General features: G+C 35.0%; 1 protein-coding gene across 1 annotated transcript in view; it reads left to right on the top strand.

The window, feature by feature from the left end:
* Positions 1-19,832, top strand: part of gatb (glutamyl-tRNA(Gln) amidotransferase, subunit B) — a 37,145-nt gene that overhangs the window by 10,357 nt on the left and 6,956 nt on the right. Inside the window, 4 exon segments of the mRNA NM_001013446.4 lie at positions 6,229-6,427; positions 6,504-6,626; positions 11,407-11,520; positions 15,445-15,529. Coding sequence (NP_001013464.3) covers positions 6,229-6,427; positions 6,504-6,626; positions 11,407-11,520; positions 15,445-15,529 — 521 coding nt within the window.

Here is a 19,832-nt window from a genome sequence, read left to right as displayed (position 1 = left end):
TCAGTCAGTTTTTTTTTTTTGCAAAGCTCTTGTTACAGCATTTCAATCAAGATGAGATATAGGACCCTGTCATACACCTGGCGCAATAAGGCGCAAGAAGTGTTTCCAAGACGTGTTGCTAGTTTCAGACCAACGCAAGCCTAATTTTCCCATTTCCGCCACGTTTTTTAAATCGCAAATCCATTTGCACCACTTTGTAGACTCATGGGTGACCTGGTCTGGAAAAGAGGTGTGTTAAGGCGCATTGTTGGCATGTTGCTATTTTTAGGAACTAAAATAGACTGCACAATAGTCCAGCTGAGAGCAGGTCTAAGTCCAGCGCAGAGCACGATAGTTGTGCGCCTCGCTTAAACATTGCTTAAAACGCGCAGGATGTAGAGCAATTCATAAATATTCTACAAAAATATAAAAACCACTACCTCCATGCCTTCTTCACCTCGGGGGCTTTTTTTAGTTTATTCACAACAGCTTGCTTTTTTATAATGTTATTATTATCATTATTATATTATATTATTATTTTATGCATGTTTGTATTTGTTTTTTTTTAAAAACAAGCTTAGATTTGCCCACCTGTCAGGTTTTAGACCATATAGGGCACTGCATGTGTGTTTGGATATAACTCAGTTTTTTGAACACTCTTCGTTATTATTGTTCATTTATTCATTTGCTGGAAATTAGAACTGAATTTAGAAATAGTTTTGAAACAAATTTTTGCTTTTAATAAACTAAATTAATTATGTATAGGCTAATGGATGTTTGCTAGTGTTGGGGTACTCGAACTTGGACTCGGACTGGAGTCCGGACTCAAGTCGAGTTTTTATTGGACTCGGACTTGTCACGGACTTGGGTAAACTTTTACTCGGACTTGACTCGGACTTGGACATTTTGGACTCTGAAAATATCACGAGTCCAGTCGAGTCCACATCATTCACAACACAAATTAAGATATTAAAAATTAATAAAAAACAGCATGAAACTATAACAAGAGTTTAGCGAACTCTCTGGCTGCATGCCAGCATTTATTTACGGCACCGCACCACACTTGCAGGTAGCAGCAGCAGCACGTCATCACCTTAAACGTGTAACCAGAAATAGCCATGATCGCACAATGCGTGGCAGGTCTAGGACTATAATGTCTTCAAAATCAGCAATAATTTGTCTTCTACCAACATGTTGAAAGAAAACAAAGTAAGGTTAGAGCTTATTTACTTGAATTGTTTATTCATATCGTAGGGATGATGTTATTACATACTGGCGATATTGTTTTGTTGTTTATATTGGTGTCAATATATCCGCTAATAACTGTCAGATTCAAAGTTTCACGCTTTGGCTCTGAGCCAGAGAAAGATGCTTTCAGCGCTTGATTTAGGCCAGGGCTTCTCAAATCCGGACTCCGTAATATTCAAAGTTTCCTGTGTGACTCTTGTAATGACATCCCCGCAATCATCCTGTTTCATTTTCCAATACTTCCCCCTTATGTTTAATCTTTCTATGAAAAGTGAAAGTACCGTCAACACAGCCGAACTCAAATGTAATAGAACTGCAAGAGCTGTTCAAGAGAATTGTGCTTTCGCTTTATTTTGGCTTGATAGCACGTTAAAATTAATATAAAAACATCTGCATTCTCTTTCTTTCCATTAAAGCTGTGCGTCGATCGTTACAACTTCTAAATCAGTGTAGTCTGCATGCTGACTGACGGACACCTTCCGTAGCCTATAATAATCCCAGATCAGGAGGGTTAGGAGAGTATAAATAGTGTGTAAAATTACAGGAATTAAATGATGGGATAGCAAAATTTTTTTAATAATGTTGCTTGGAGTTGCATATTATATTAAGTCAATATAAGCACAATAGATTTAATGTAGAGTTATATTCAAATCCAGTCAATATTCAGAATGAATAATCACTGGACTAAGTCCACAAATTCAAGCAATATTATAATATTTTTAAAGATAGAATGAGGTTTGTGTAAAAATGAATGTTTTAGGTAATATTTTGATGAGAGACATTGGAGGGATTAAGTGTGCCTGTGTCCACAATGTGAGTCTTCTGTGTGAGAATAAACATTACTGATTGTGAGCAGCAGTATATATCTGCCCTACATGTTGAATATGCAAGAGACAATCTGATAATGGCACATTTCTGATTTGAAAATAGTCTATTTATATGAAGTCAATGACAGTGCAAGAATATGTGTATAACAAAATCATCTCAAAATTTAATTTAGAAATTATTTAGAATTATGCATAGTTGTATGCTGATGTCATCATTGTCTTCTGAACTGAGGACCAGGACCATCACCTATCCTCAAAAGCCACCCCCCCCCCACACCATCCATTTATTTATAATAATTTTTAATAAATAAATAAATATATAAAAATATTTAGATTTATTTTAAATAAATAAAAGTATTATTATTGTTGTTATTATTGTTATTATTATTATACATTAATATTCTAAATAAATAACAGAAATTTGTCCTAAATGTAACTGGAACACAACGACACAACTGGAGTGATATACTAAGATCATTTATGAAGTCTTTTGCAAGAATATTAATTTAATTTGACAATTCCATAAGATACAAAAAACATGTTTTATAGAATTATCTGTGGGCTGCACGGTAGCGCAGTGGGTAGCACTGTGACCTCACAGCAAGAAGGTCGCTGATTCGAGCCACGGCTGGGTCAGTTGGTGTTTCTGTGTGGAGTTTGCATGTTCTCCCCGTGTTGGCATGTGTTTCCTCCGGGTGCTCCGGATTCCCCCACAGTCCAAACACATGCGCTATAGGGGAACTGATCAACTAAATTAGCTGTAGTGTATGAGTGTGTATAGATGTTTCTCAGTATTGGGTTGCAGCTGGAAAGGCATCCACTGTGTAAAACATATGCTGGATAAGTTGGTGGTTCATTCCACTGTGGCGACCCCTGATTAATAAAGGGACAAAGTTGAAAGGAAAATGAATAAATTAATGAGAATTAATTGTCTTTTTAGACCTGAATTGTGAACTGTTTTAGGCCTAATCTTACCTCCCTGACTCTTCATCCCTCCTTTCTGCTTCATAGCATGTTTAGATAAAATAAGATCATCATCATATTGTTTTAATTTTTGTTTTGTCCACTTGCAAAACTCACTGTGCCGACACTTCAGCATGAAAGGGGGTTACACAGGTTTCACGATGCATAATGGCTGCGTATTATGTCATCGTGGCCCACAGTTGCAAAGACTTCTTTCTGAGTATTTTGAATGTACTATTGCTTTATTAAAAATGAAAGAATGTCCAAGACAAAGCTAATACATTTATTTTGAGTATATGTACACTAGCAGTGGAAATTACTGAAATTCACCTGAAATCTTGCCTAGGGCTCCAAATTGGTTAGGGCCGGGCCTAATCATGGTCAAGCTGGAAAATCGCATGTGCGCGCCTGCTTTAACACACTGAGGAAAAGCAATCATTTGAATGGATGAAAATGTCAGCCTCACGGAAAAGAAAACTTGCAGAGATTAGACAGTTCAAAGTTGAATGAACTGATAAGTATGTGTTTATTTTTTGCCACAAGCCAAATCAGTGACCTTCCTGCTGTGATGCGATTGTGCTACCCACTGCGCCACCATGCTGCCTCTGTGCATCTTATGGATGTTTATTAAAAACAAGTTATGTAATATCAATTGTTTCATACACTTGACCTTAATAAAAATTCAGATTTGGACCTTTTAATGTAGAAATTGAGAACCCCTGTTTTAGGCTATCACTAACAGGGTAACTGTAATTCCCTGTTAAGAGAAGAGTCGAATGGTCTCTCTTTGCTGAACCTTTATGTTCTGTGCAGATCTGGGTCCATCAGCATGAACATGGTTTCATTCACTGGGGCTGATAACAGAGTTCTCTGGAATTAATGTTAATAAAAATGCATTGTTGGTAATGCAAGCGTAATTTAAACTGAAGAAATATGAGAAAGTGGCATGAGAATGTCAAACGTGTGACTCTTGTAAAATAATAAAAGTTCTACATATATCCTTCTATTTTCATTTTATTTTGAAGCAAGCTAAAAAAAAATACAAGGCACTTTGTAAAAATGTATAAAAAGCTTAAAATATTAGTTTAACAGTTTAATTGTTATTTTAAAACTTTATTTGATTAATTAATATTATTATTTTATTATTATTATTATTATTATTATTATTATTTAGCACTGTTACCTCACAGCAAGATGATCACTGGTTCGAGTCCCGACTGGGCCAGGAGTTTTTCTGTGTGGAGTTTGCATGTTCTCCCCGTGTTGATGTGGGTTTCTTCCGGGTGCTTTGGTTTCCCCCACAGTCCAAACACATGCGCTATACGGGGATTAAATTTACTAAAATGGTCGTGGTGTGTGAGTGTGTGTGTGAATGAGAGTGTGAATGGGTTGCTGGAAGGGCATCCACTGCCTAAAACATGCTGGACTAGTTGGCAGTTCATTCCGCTGTGGCGACCCCTGATAAATAAGGGACTAAGCCGAAAGAAAATTAATAAATGAGTTTTATGACTGTCTGGACTCGGCCGGACTCGACTCGGACTCGGATGTTAAGGACTCGGACTCAAGTCTGACTCGACCCCTTTTGGACTCGGACTTGGACTTGGACTTGTACTCGACTGGTTAAGGACTTGGTCTTGACTTGGACTCGACAAAGGTGGACTCGACCCCAACTCTAATGTTTGCACAACATGTTTCCCTATCCATGAAAGTGAAAGTAAAGAATGAGGAGGCTCATCTCTCATTCTCGCGCTGTAGATATTCTGTTTAACTGTTTTCTTACTAGTGAAAGCGCTCAGTTTTTCAACTTACAAAGTCCACCATGTAAATAGCAAATGGGAATGGAAAATGAGACTCTGATTGGTTTATTCTTAAAACACACCTATAACTCATTAAGAGAATAAGCTCAAACCTGTAAGACCATGCGCCACAGCGCAAAGCAGATTTTTTTTTCAGTCATATTGGAGCAATATAAACACTCTTTAAAAATATCCTGATGTTAAAATAGTATACAAACCCTACCGATTTTGAGGCCCACTGCAACATGACATAGCAGTGCAGTTTTCCCCACCTACTGATTTGATGTCTCCATAGTAAAAGATATGAACATGTCCACAGATCAGGATTTGCAAAGAAACTGGGATTAAAAGATCTGTTCCAACTCTCAGTGATCATATGCACCTCAAGAATAGGTTTTACACAGTTTAAAACATTTTAAAACAGTCCATGTCTGTAATAAAGAAACGACTGTAAAATCACTATGTAATTCATAGTCGCTGGAATTGCCACAGGCGCATGGTGTCAGTACAACTATATATTACATTCCAACTGCACAACAGGAGTGACGCTTTGTGGGCATTAAATCTGCTTTATTTTGTACAGTAGTATAATAATGTTGCAGTATTTATTGACTAGTATCCTGTCACATTTGTCGTAAGTAAATGTGCAAAACACTGCAAAGTTAAAAATATGTGTCTACTACAAACCTTGTAATGACATTTCGTCAACTTGGAATTATAAGGTTTTATCTGCGTTTTGAATGATTTTGAGATTTTGAGCTTCAAAGTTTTTGCATTCCAAAGCAAACAGTATGTGTGTAACATTTTTTTTTTTTTGTAATAAAATGTAAAATTAAAATGTAAAGAACTGAAAAAAATAAAATACCATAATGTAAATAAGTTGTCATTTACTCAACTCAAGATAGAAGCTTATAATTCTAAGGTGATGATATGTGAACTTGAAAAAACTCCACCACAAATACATACAAATACATGGATCTCTGTCTGCTTCATCCGTGTCTTTAATTGATGCTGTTTATCTGACGTAATGCAGAAGAAGCAGACACACGCATGTGGGAAGAGTGGGCAGGGAGAACCAGCTCATTGCATTTAAAGGCACAGGGTACAAAAACAGCTACACTTTCTATTCACTCCAAAATGGGCATTTTCAGTGTTGTATAATAAATAATCTAATGAGTAGTTTGACCTGAAACGTTACAGATTATTCTGCATACACCAAAGACTTGTTTTAAAAGTGGTAAAATAGGAGCCCCTTATTAATTTTACATTTTCTAAGCCTCTCCTGGCACTCTCCTGCTGTTTAAAAAAACCTGATCAGGGACAGAAAGATATTACTGTAACACATTTATTTAGGTCCATATAAGCATCAGTTGATTGCGTAATAGTTTGTGTTGTGTTTGTGTGTGTGTTTTCAGGCAGGTTACCAGATTACTCAGACGAGGCTTCCCATTGCAGTAAATGGCACACTAAGCTATAGTCATTTTGAAGGTCGTAAAAGGAACCATGTGGTAACCAAGAGTGTGAAAATCAAACAGATCCAGCTTGAGCAAGACAGTGGAAAGAGTCTCCATGATGATGAACGGAGCCAGACTCTCATTGATCTTAACAGAGCAGGTGCTGCTTCTTCACTATTATTCAGAGACGCCTTTAAGGACAGGGACAAATGAAGGCTGTGTTTGTCTGTCTGTAGGTGTGGGTCTGATGGAGCTGGTGATGGAGCCCGAGATGTGTTGTGGAGAGGAGGCAGGCGCTGCCGTCAGAGAGCTTCAGCTCATCCTGCAGGCTCTGGGCACCTGCCAGGCCAACATGGCTGGTGATTTAACACACCCCTACAGCTAGCATTGATCTGAACCTTAATGTCTGTACACATTTATTCCCCGGATTGGGACTCACACACATATCACCTTGTTGTAACAACATTTTTACATTTGGTAATCCATCCAGTATTTATACTGTAAGTATGAGGAGTGTGGCTGAAAATCTTTTTTTCTTTTTTACATTTGTGTGGTTGTTGTTAATATTGATGACTCAGTATGTATGAACTACCTCAGAAGTTAAGAGAAAAATATAAACTGTATATATAACTACACACTTTTATTAGAAAAACACAATAATAACATTTTTTTTGTACGTGAACCATTAACACAGCCTTAATGTTTAACCACTACTTTAACAATGTATTACATTCAAATTTACATCTATGTCTTCCCAGAACATTTTTTATTGATGCAAACAAAAATTTGAATGTTTAAAAAGTTGTTTAACGTTCATAAGTCTTGTTGAATCTTTTTTTTATTCAGTAATTTCTTATTCAACAAGATGATTACATGATCCTATACATATAGTAAATTAATTTTGACTCATTTACTCACCCTCCACTTTTTCCAAACCTGTTAGAGTTTTTTTTTTCCTGTTTGAACACAAAATAATATATTTTGAAGCATGTTAAAAACAGGTAATTTGATTTCCATAGTATTTTTTCTTTTTTGTTTACTTTGGATGTTAATGGATACCGGTTTCCAACGTTCTTCAAAATATTTAACTTTGGGTAACACTTTATTTTAATGGTCCATTTGAGTATTAGTAGACTGTCTGCTTAATATCTGTTAATACTGCACCTTCAACAGACATTTAACTGGCTATAAGAAACTTTGCAAGTACGTGTAAACTTACACTAACCCTAACCCTAACAGTCTACTTATAATCTAATGAGAATTAGTTGGCATGTAGATGCACTGTATCTTAAATTCAACAAATGGACCCTCAAAATAAAGTGTGACCTTATTTTTTTGTTAAAGTGAACATAATAAAAGGTTTGAAACCACTTGATGGAAAGTAAATTTTCATGTTTGTGTGAACTATCTCTTCTAAATTAATAATAAAGGCAGATGAAGAATTACAGAAACAGTCAATGGACAAATAATACTCATTATGGCTAGATCATAATGTTGCTTAATTTTATACTGGCAACAGAATTCATACTTGTATACAGTATATTGTTAATAATAAGTATTTTGCAGTAATTTTCCAAAATGTCTGTTAAACAATGTGTAATTTGGAAAGCCTTCCATTCTGTTTTTTTGTTCAAACGTCTTCAAACAGATCACGTATACCTTAAAGTTCTGCAATTATGCCATATTATTTAATTTATTTTTATTTGGAATAACTAGTTGGTCAATCTCTGTCACAAAAAAAGAGATTATGAAGATATTACCCAGTTGTAATTTTATACTTAGTTTGTGTGTCATAAATTAGCAAGGGCTTGTGGCAAAAAAATGCCTCCAAAATGAACAAAAATACTCTACAAATTGTTTGATAAGGGGAAGCAGCATGCATCATTGTCCTCCCACTTTTTTCTGCTTGTCAGTTCCAGAAGTATTTTTCCCATTTGTTTTTTCCAACCTGCAACAAGAAGAACAGATGAATGATAACTCATGATAACTGCACAAAGGCACTAAATGTTCTAAATGGCTTTAATAAGGGAAAGGACTGTAATTCTGTGATTGACATTATGCAAATTTAATGTGTAGATCTGTTGATCAGTTATGGAAGTGAAAAATGAATTGCATTGAATTTCAGTAATTGAGAATGTGTTCATTATTTCAGGATGTAACTTTTTATATTTTGTATACTTTGTACATAACTTTATGTTTGCAGACCTGCACCTGCTGACACATGGGTATTACAAAGGCAATATTTAAAAAAAAGCAAAAAGGTAGTTTGTACACCATACAACTGTGGTGAACATCCCTCTTTTGCCTAACTATGGCTTTGCCAATTGTTAAAAATGTATGTATTTATTTATTTTTACTTTGTCCAGATTCAAAAGTATTATGCATTGCAATGTTCGGGGTTCTTATAGGTCATGGAATTTATGGAATATCATGAAATTGTAAAAGTTCCATTCCAGATATCAAAAGTCGGGGAATTTTTATAATTTTCTTTAAGTCATGGAATATCTGGGATTTTTGTTTTTCGCTTTAAATTTCATTTTTGATTTATCAATATTTATTTATAAAAAAAATAATAATTGAAACCATGAAAAAAGGTGTGTGTGTATATACAGTGCTCAGTATATATGAATACACCCCCTCACAGATGTCTAATATTTTCTATAGAATGCTTTAAAATAATATATTTGTGTAAATACATTATATTTACTCAGTACCAAAGCCAAAACTGGAACTAGTCTAACAAAAAATATAAGACCATAGTCCATAAATTAGTACGCCCCAAATTAATATGTTGGGGAAAATGTTAAATAAAATTTTAATAAACATGATAAATCAAAAGAAAATAAATTGATTAAAGTTAGTTGAAATGTTGTAGTTTTATTTATTGATTTATTTTTATAGATTTTTTTTTTCAATAACTTATTAAAATTTAAAAGATCTTTCTATTCCTAAAGGTGTTAGGTGACCATGCGTTTATTTTAATAGATTTAACTGTTTAACAAAACTGTTTTGTTTAAATGCACCAAATATGTTGCCTATATTTACTGAAATAATGCTTTAAATATACATTTTCAATAGGCTTAAAATTTTAATAAACATGATAAATCTAAAGAAAATAAATTGATTAAAGTTAGTTGAAATGTTGTAGTTTTATTTATTGATTTATTTTTATAGATTTTTTTTTCAATAACTTATTAAAATTTAAAAGATCTTTCTATTCCTAAAGGTGTTAGGTGACCATGCGTTTATTTTAATAGATTTAACTGTTTAACAAAACTGTTTTGTTTAAATGCACCAAATATGTTGGCTATATTTACTGAAATACTGCTTTAAATATACATTTTCAATATGCTATACTCATTTATGCTGATTGCTGTATACACAGTTGAAGTCAGAATTACTAGTCCCCTTTGATTTTTTTTGTTATTTATTTTTGTTTTATATTTCCCAAATTATGCTTAACAGAGCAAGGAAATTTTCAGAGTATGTCTAATAATATTTTTTTTCATCTGAAGAAAGTCTTATTTGTTTTATTTCGGCTAGAATATATACACTTTTTTGTTTTTTTTTACATTTTAAGGGCAAAATGATTAACCCATTTAAGCTAACTTTTTTTATATAGTCTACAGAACAACCATCATTATAGAATAACTTGCCTAATTACCCTAACCTGCCTAGTTAACCTAATTAACCTAGTTAAGTCTTTAAACGTTACTTTAAGCTGTATAGAAGTGTCTTGAAAATATCTAGTCAAATATTATTTACTGTCATCATGGCAAAGATAAAATGAATCAGTTATTAGATATGAGTTATTAAAACTATTATATTTAAAAAATTGTTGAAAAAATCTTTTCTCCGTTAAGCAGAAATTGGGTAAAAACATAAACGGCTAATAATTTAGGGGGCCTAATAATTCTGACTTCAACTGTATATTGTGCAGTAGATATGATTGTGTATGTGTATATTTGCTTTTTTATTTGTTGTATCACACCTATTGTTTTGGTTGGGCTATTTTTCAGCTCCATTTTATTGTTCTGACATTCAAAAATCTCTTGCTGCACAAAACAACTTACATTGTAGTCACTTAAGTCAAATACAATCACCAGACCTGTACTGTTAACACGTCAGGATAATATACATTTTAAGTTAATTGGTTTTATAATAATCACTTCAAAAAAATTGGGTATTAAAAGTTGATGACAGGAAAAGCTAAAAAAAAATGTTTGTAAAACTTCTATTGAGTTATCAAACATGGTGGAGGGAGCGATTTGCAGCCACACAAATAGCAATTACTTTGGATGTTTTTATTAAATTATTTCAATTACCTTGTAGTTATTCAAACTCTGAGGTAAATGAACCATTGATGTTGATATTTTGGCTATTAAAGTAATGCAAAATTATATTCAAGCTTAAAAATCATTTGAATATTTTGTTTTTATTTAATCTATTATTCATTCATTCATTTTCCCTTGGCTTAGTCCCTTTATTCATAAGGCCACAGCAGAATGAACCACCAACTTATCCAGCATATGTTTTACACATTGGATGCCCTTATAGCTGCAACCCATCACTGGGAAATTAAAATATTATTTTGTATATGTTATTAGTATGTATAAGCACAACAGTTGCCTGCTCATTAGATTTCATAGAAAATAAGTTTTTTAGTTAGTGAATGTCAGGGAATCTGATATTTGGAACTGAATGTTTGAATATTTTAATATGAATATCCTGGTTTCAATTACACATTTTAAGTGAGAACATTAAGAAATATGAAGGAAATCTAGTGTTTGTGCAAGAGACACAGTTTCAAATGAGAAAATAACTGACCTGTTCCTCGACCCTTCTTAAAGCCTCACCACTCAATCAACCTATTGTCTTCCTGTGATGAAAAATGCAGTGGCTCTTGTTTAATCAAAGCAAAGCCCCCTGAAGCAAAATGCAGCAAATTGTTTATCTGTTTCAGACTATTCAGTGGTTCACAGGGCCCTCCAGAATACAGTATTTCATGCAAATATATCATTCAAATTCAAATATATGCACTGTTTGTTAAGCAAGGGTTTGAAGAGCTGTGGATGGTTGAACTGTAATGACTGTATGGTGTGATTCTCAAATCAGATCCCTTTTTCTCTTTCCTCACAGAGGGCCAGCTTAGGGTTGATGCCAATGTGTCCGTGCATCATCCCGGAGAACCTCTGGGAGTGAGAACTGAGGTCAAAAACATCAACAGTGTGAGGCATCTGGCCAAAGCTATAGGTAAGGATGTCTAACTGACACCAAGAAAGAATGTGATGAATTTCAAGATCTCTCAGCTGGTTTCAAGAAGGGTTTTTCTTGCTTAACTAAAAGTGCACAGTAAAATCTCTTTGACATTCCTCAGTACAGCTTGACATGTCAAGGGAATTAAATAGACTTTTAGCCAGTGGGTTTCAGAAATCTTTTAATCATGCCGCATTTATATTCACACACACATGCAATTTAGTAATAGCTGGAAGTCACTTTTCCAGTATGGTTGTCACATTTAACTCTGCGTCAGTTGAAGGAAATGAGTGTCTGTGTGTAATTATGGCAGAGCGGAAAGTCATACTGCAAACTCCAGATAAGAAACTCGAACAATAAGCATTTTCACCTCACTCCATCTCTGTCTCGTGTTAAATGCACTGTCAAGATGTGCACCATTGAATAAAGGCTGCAGAAGCCAAATTGCTGCTACTTCAACACACACAGATACACACATTTTATTAATTTAAATCACAAAGTTGTCTTTTTGAACCTAGGAGTTTGACTCAAGAAAACCTGACTGATTTTATCCAAGCAAATAATAGCTGTTAAAAACACAAAGTCTAGTCTATCAAGGATGAGAAAATTAAGTAGTGCTGTCAATAACAGAAAGAGTAAACAGAAAGATCTTTAACAACTGAAAGTGAAATGATTTTTTTAAACCTATTTTATAATATCCCCTTAGCAAAATACATGCAGTTTCATTATACAGGGCTCAGCTTATACAAGTACACCCCTCACAAATCTTTTAAATTCACATTCTTAATAGGAAGCTATACAATATTATATTTGTGCTTATACATTAGATTTGTCAGTAGTGAAGCCAAATCTGGAGCTTATTTAACAAAATAACTTACAATAAGTCTAAAAATGAGTATACCAAATTTTATGTTGTAAAAAAAATATTTAATACAAATTTTAAAAAGAGGAACAATCAAGTGAAGCAAAAAAAGAGAAATATTTAGTTGACATTTTGTAGGTTATAATTTATTTTTGCAATATTTTGCTTGAATTTGTATTTTATTTCAATTTCTAAATATGTTTGGTGACTAAAATATTATTTACATAAATATATAACACATAATAAATCTGTTTTATTTAATTGTAACAAAATGCATTCCCTATATTCACTAAAATGGATAAAAATACTCCTTTTCAAATTGGGGTGTACTCAATTATGCTTAGCACTATATATAATTTTTTTTCTGGAATATAAATAATGTTTAATAACACAATTAGTGCAATTGCAATTAGCATAAATCATCCAGAACATAGATTATGCAGAGGTTGCTTATATTTGGATTTGTTCCCTATGAAAGGAAATTGAACTTTTGTATTACACATGCCACTACACTAACAAATAATCGTAAATTGCCTGTTCCTTATTTTGTGATTCATGTTTTAATTTTTTACTGTTTATTTATGCTTTTGAATTGCATTTTGGGACTATGATCTTGGGATCATGAACTTTTAACCTTGAAAAGTTTGAAAAAGTGTATTTTATTAACATTTTTAATAGTTTAAAGTAATAAATATAGTTTTTGATATTGTTTGGGGGCGCTCAACCTGCCCTCTGTGTGGGTCCTAATGCCTCAGTATATTGATGGGGACTCTATACTGCTCTGTGAGCACCGTCTTTTGGATGTTACGTTAAAGCGAAGTCCTGACTCTCTGTGGTGGTTAAAAATCCCAGGTCACATTTATTCAGCTGGTGTGGAGTGTGCGGTCTGACGCAATATGGCTGCCGTCGCGTCATCCAGATGGATGCTGCACACTGGAAGTGAATGAGGAGATTCTTCCCAAAAATGTGTAAAGTGCTTTGAGTGTCCAGAAAAGTGCTATATAAATGTAAGGAATTATTATTATTATTAATGTAAACTGTAATAAACTGGCAGTACATTTCCTGTTCTTTTACTGACGTATTTCTCTATATATCCCTTATTGTACAATATATTATTTCAAACTACTAAAATGTCAACAAAATTCACTGTTACACTGTAGAGTTGAATTTTCAACAGCAAAGGTTGACAGTGCACAGATCAAGGTCCCATAATGCATTTCGCATCCGTAAATAAAGAGAAAACAATAGTGAATCACAAAATACGCAAAAGAACACAGTTAGTGGAAATGAACATGCATTTTTACTGTGTGATCTGAGTTCATCTTTAATGCATTGATACATTGTTTAAATTGTTCAATGCATAGCTACAAAGAATGTGCCTTCGGAAAGTGCCTGAAATGCTTTTACAATCCAATTTAGTGAGTAATTGTGAAAGCTGTGTTTTGACCTTATTTGGAAGTGTCATGAATCTGAATGAGCTATTCTGTCATGCTCCCACTCCCACGCCCTCTTCTTTATGGCCCTGACTCCTGCGACTCTTTTCTATTATGTGATGTACTCTGAAATACATATATGCAAATTTATCATAATTTAGTTGTAAAAAAAATGTAAACAAATTGAGTAGATGTCGGGCGGCATGGTGGCACAGGATGGTTTGGTTTCCCCCACAAGTCCAAAGGCATGCAGTATAGGCGAATTGGGTAAGCTAAATAGTCTATAGGATATGAGTGTGAATAAAAGTGTATGGGTGTTTCCCAGTGATGGGTTGCAGCTGGAAGGTCATCCGCTGCATAAAACATGTGGGATAAGTTGGTGGTTCATTCCGCTGTGGCGACCCCTGATTGATAAAGGAACTAAGCCGAAAAGAAAATGAATGAATGCATAGGTAGATGCCTTGTTGATTGACATTCATTTCAGCTGAAGTGGGGAATAGGCTCAGATTAGGATTTAGTGAGCTATCTGTTCCTAACTGCTCCTGAGTTATGTTTTGTTTATGAAGTATAGGCAAAATATATGCAAAACCAAATGTAAACAGATAAAACAGATGGACATATAACATAGAACCCCTAGACATAGAACATAGAACCCCTGTGTTAAAAGTAGAACCTCATTCATTCATTCATTCATTTTCTTGTCGGCTTAGTCCCTTTATTAATCCGGGGTCGCCACAGCGAAATGAACCACCGACTTATCCAGCAAGTTTTTTTATGCCGCGGATGCCCTTCCAGCTGCAACCCATCTCTGGGAAACATCAACATTCACACACACACACACACACACACACACACACACACACACACACACACACACACAACGGACAATTTAGCCTACCCAATTCACCTGTACCACATGTCTTTGGACTGTGGGGGAAATCGGAGCACCCGGAGGGAAAACATGCAAACTCCACACAGAAATGCCAACTGAGCTGAGGCTCGAACCAGCGACCTTCTTGCTGTGAGGCGACAGCGCTACCTACTGCGCCACTGCTTCACCCAAAAGTTGAACCTAAGCAAACAAACAATTTAATATATATAATTGTTGTAATATCTCTTGAAAATTTTGTGAGCAATCAAATGCTGCATATTAATGATCCTGTGAGTAATGTTAGTCTGTGTCTTGTCCACTGAGATATTGCACTCACATTACTTGCATGAGAATGAGGAAACAATGGTGTTTGAGGCTCATGGTATGTCATTTCCATGTATGGACTCATAGCTATTCAGCTATGATTACATATAACCATTTCTGTGGTATTTTTAAATTAATCATTTTGTTCCATACAAACCAGTGTAGCTGTCACAGCAATGAACGTATCTGCATGCTTCTTTTCTCAATAATTCAGTTGGTGATCTTGTTTGTTAATATTCATTGATGGAAAAACTAAAACAATAGGAATAGTATTCTATACATGAATATCATAATTTCCCTCAAAAGCTCATTTAAACAGTAATGCAGAAAAATGCTGATCCACAGCCATTTCAAAAGCACTTTAGGGTTTTTGTTGGCAGAAGGTTGTGGTTAGGAGTTTGATTGGTCCTCTCTTGGTACATGTTCCACAGACTATGAGATCCAGAGACAGATGGAGGTTCTACAGAGCGGTGGGACGGTTCTTAATGAGACCCGGGCATTTGACAGCAAATCTGGGTAAGGAGGCCCAGAACAGGCAGATTTCTACAAGCACTGCATTCTCATGTGATATCAACTGGAACAGAGCAATGCAATTAGAGGATCTGCGGCTTAGAGGGTTTGAGTCTCTGATTTTATATTGGTTTCTTATTACATTTTAAACCCACAGCCACTTAAAAATATTCATGTCAGATTACATGTTTAATGTCTCACGGCTGAGCTTCAGGTTTAGTCAGTGTCTCTGCACAGATTTTCAAAGGAAAAGCTGTCATTTTATGCTAACATTGTTCAAACCACCTATCTAAAATTTCATTACAATCATTTACAATTGATAACAAAAAAAAAAAACATTCATAATTTAGTTTTTACATTTTTTAAAATTTAAATTACTGTCATATTGTAATTTGATTGGGACGCTGACAATGGATTTGCGGATCCAAATGCAGGTTTCATTAACAGGAATGGTCAGGCAAGCAATGGTTCACACAGGGACAGTGAGGTACGTACAGAGAATCAAGAGTTGTTGTCAAATTACAGGCAAGTGGTAAGAAGGCAGGCAGCAGACAGGAATAAACACTAAAACAAAGCGAGGATCAAACACAACAAGGCATAAGAAACATATTGTAAAGTCCCCAAACAGATAAACAAGACTCAGCCCTGATGAGTGTGTGTGTGCGCTGTATAAATAGTCCTTGTAATCAGTTTGTGAGCAGCTCAAGCTGCAGTCACACTAGAGTTTGAGCTTGTGAAATTCTGTTGTACGGCGCTGTGAAAAGGGGCGGGATTAAACAAGATACTTAGATATTTAAAAAAGCGAATTAATGGACAATATTTTACATTTTTGTTTAGAGAGTTCATGTTTTGATCCTCGATTGTTCTCACGCAGTCAAGTGATGTGATTTCGCTGGTCAGAGTTCAACAAAGCTTGAACTCTGCAATGCAGCGAACTGCGAAACTTGTCGCATGTGCTTGCGTTTATGGTCTGACGCATTCACATGCGTATGAATGAAAGACTATGGGGAGAAAAGTACAGTGTGACCGCAGCTTCAAAGCCGTGAGTGTTCTACTGAATGAGGAACAGGTGCATGTGCATGGTGCATGACTGGAACTTGTAGTCCATTTACCGGCAGATTTGTAGTTCTTTGGCGAACTGCGTGTTTACCAGCAACCTGCCAGGATTAGATTCCTGGGGATTGTGATGCATATCATGAACAGTCTGATAATAAAGGTACATTTACATTTAGTCATTTAGCAGATGCTTTTGTCCAAAGCTACTCACTTGAGGAGGTATTCAGCGATTCAATAAGATGAGGCAATAAATACATAGTGCTATTTATTAGGGGTGTCAAAATTAATTGTTTCTTCGGTGCACCACGATGCAGACGCTGGCAATTCGATATCGGTTCAGTAATAATCACAACCGGTTATTATGTACTGACGTCATTTACCTCATATACGCTCTGTCGTGAGGGAGGCGAGCGCAGGTATTTACAACACTCCAAGCGCCAACTACTTAAAAATGCAGACACTGTGCACAATTTCACTGCGTGTGTGTTTTCTGGACAGACTTTCCCTGACACTTACAGCAGAAGCCCCTATTTCTTCATGGCAAATACATTTATTTAGCTAGGATTTATTAAATTGATCCAAAGTTAAAGTAATCATGCGTGCATAGCTACATATAATTCTATTTTAAATACATTTTATTCTTTTAAACAATTTAAACAAACCAAAGAAATGTGTTTGTATACACAGATGCAAACAACAATACATTACGTTTCTGAGGAATCATGTCACCCTGAGGCTGAAGTAATATCTGCTGCAAAATGCAACATGGCCATCACATGAATAAATTGCCTTCTAAAATATATGGGGGGGGAAGATAAACATGTCCTGCTGTTTTGTTGTGTGCAGCCAGTGCAAACAACACAGTAGACGGTGATGTATTGGCATTATTTTGTGATACACTATCTATTTTTATCTCATGTTCAGTTCTCACCATTTTCTTTTGTTTGTGATGCTGTATATTCTTGCAGCACTGGTGAATAGTGATTCAGGAATTCATTTATTCATGGGCACAGACTTTTCCCTTGCTCTTTTTCCTGTCCATCTGTGACAGAAGATGAATGTGGTCATTTGACCTCAGTAGTTGTGTCATGTGTCGACTTGTACACATGGCAGCACCAGACACACACACACACACACACACACACCATCTCATGCTCTCTACAGATGACAGAGCAGTTATTATTGCGAGCATCTGCCCATGAAATAAAAGTCCCTTCTCACAGCTGCGTCCCCCTGCTTTTGGATATGATATGCTAGCATAAACCAACAATCTATCAGTGCTTAGTACACAAACTTCTGGAATACTTTAATCTAATTGGTTAATTGCAGAAGCTGTTGTCAGATAGTGGTCAGGAAATTGTACCTGATTTTACTATCTTCTAACAAGATTTGGTATCTATTTGTTTGGTTTTTAGCAGCCATGTAAATAGCAGGTTATTGTACACTGCCTGACAAAAGTCTTGTCGTCGATCCCAGTTGTAAGAGCAAAAATAATAACTTGACTTCATCATTTGAAAAAGTGGCAGAAGGTGGATTTTTCCAGTAAATCATCAAACACTGCAGAAGACCTATTGACCTCGCATGTACCCAAGATTCTCATAGAAATCGATCAAGTTTGGTGAAGAAAAAATCATGGTTTGGGCTTACATTCAGTATGGGGGCATGTGAGAGATTTGCAGTGGATGGCAGAATCAACAGAATGAGGTATCATGACATTTGTGCTGCCCATTATATTACAAACCACAGGAGAGGGCAAATTCTTCAGCAGGATAGCGCTCCTTCTCATACTTCAGCTTCCACATCAAATTTAATGAAAGCAAAGAAGGTCAAGATGCTCCAGGATTGGCCAGCCCAGTCACCAGACATGAACATTATTGACCATGTCTGGTGACTGGGCTGGCCAATCCTCGAGCGCCTTGACCTTCTTTGCTTTCAATAAATTTGATCATCTACCTTTCATATAAGCCATTTCTAATACCAAATGATCAACTAGAAGTTCAGTTATTATATGTTGTTCCTCAAACATGGATCGGCAACAAGTCTTTTCTCAGGTAGTGTATAGTAGAGCTGGACAATATTGCTGAATAAACTCCTTCAGGCGTGATACAAAAACAACGGTGTATCTGACTGTTCTGGTTTTATTACCAACATCTAACAAATAGTTTTAGATTTGCAAAAAAAAATTTAAGTTTCCTCTATGTATTGCTGAACTGAAAATGCCATCTTAAATGTTTTTTTAATTTAATAAAAAAATATTATTATTTTTTTTGTATTTAGTTAAATGTATTTAGTTTGTCAAATTTGCAATTAACAAAGAAAAGTGGTGTCCGTGATTTTTCTAAATCATTGTAATAATGAGTTCACAGTTCATAAAAGCAATCACACCATCACATAATTTGTGAATATGTGTTTTCACAAATGTGTTTTAAGGCAAGTTTATTTATATAGCACATTCCATACACAATGGTAATTCAAAGTGCTTTACATAAAAAGGACTAAAAGAGACAAGTAAAAGAAAATAACAAAGAATAAAAGTGATTAAAACAGATTAAAATGTTTTAAAATAGGTTTTAAAACAATGAAATAGAAAAGAAAGACATAATAATGGGATCTGTCAGATGTAGCACATTGCTCATTCAGGAAAGGCACAGCTAAACAGATGTGTTTTAAATCTTGATTTTAATGTGCTAAATGTTGGAGCACATCTGATCATTTCTGGAAGCTGATTCTACCAGCAGGGGAATAGTAGCTGAAGGCCGATTCACCCTGCTTTGAATGAACTCATGGAATTTGTAGTTTATTTGATCTTAAAGATCTGACTTTTTGGAAAAGCCAGTTAGGAGCCCAATACAGTAATCCACCCTTCTTGTAATAAAAGCATGAACATGTTTCTCACTGGAAACAAAGCATCTAATTTTTGCAATATTTTTGCGATGATGGTATGCTGATTAGTTACTGCTTCAACATGACTAACGAAACTCCAATCTGACTCCATAATAACCTTCTTGACCTTATTTTTTGTTGTTTGACCCCTAGAGCCAAGGTACACATTCAGTAAATGTAATGTACTATTGGACTTCTGCAGCACATTTTAGTGTAAACAAATATTTACAAATTTGAATCATAATTTGATTTAATATTATAGCTAATTATACAGTATATAGCTTTATTAGCATATTGCAGCATGTTGTATTGAATTTTTGTCTGTTTTGTCAAATTAGTCAAGTTGCACAAATTCATTTTGTTGTTAACG

This window comes from Danio rerio, chromosome 1, assembly GCF_052040795.2.
Source record: "Danio rerio strain M-AB ecotype USA chromosome 1, GRCz13ab, whole genome shotgun sequence".
In the NCBI taxonomy this organism is placed as follows: domain Eukaryota; kingdom Metazoa; phylum Chordata; class Actinopteri; order Cypriniformes; family Danionidae; genus Danio; species Danio rerio.
Note: the sequence above shows the minus strand (reverse complement) of the source record. Positions and strands in the feature narration are given on the sequence as shown.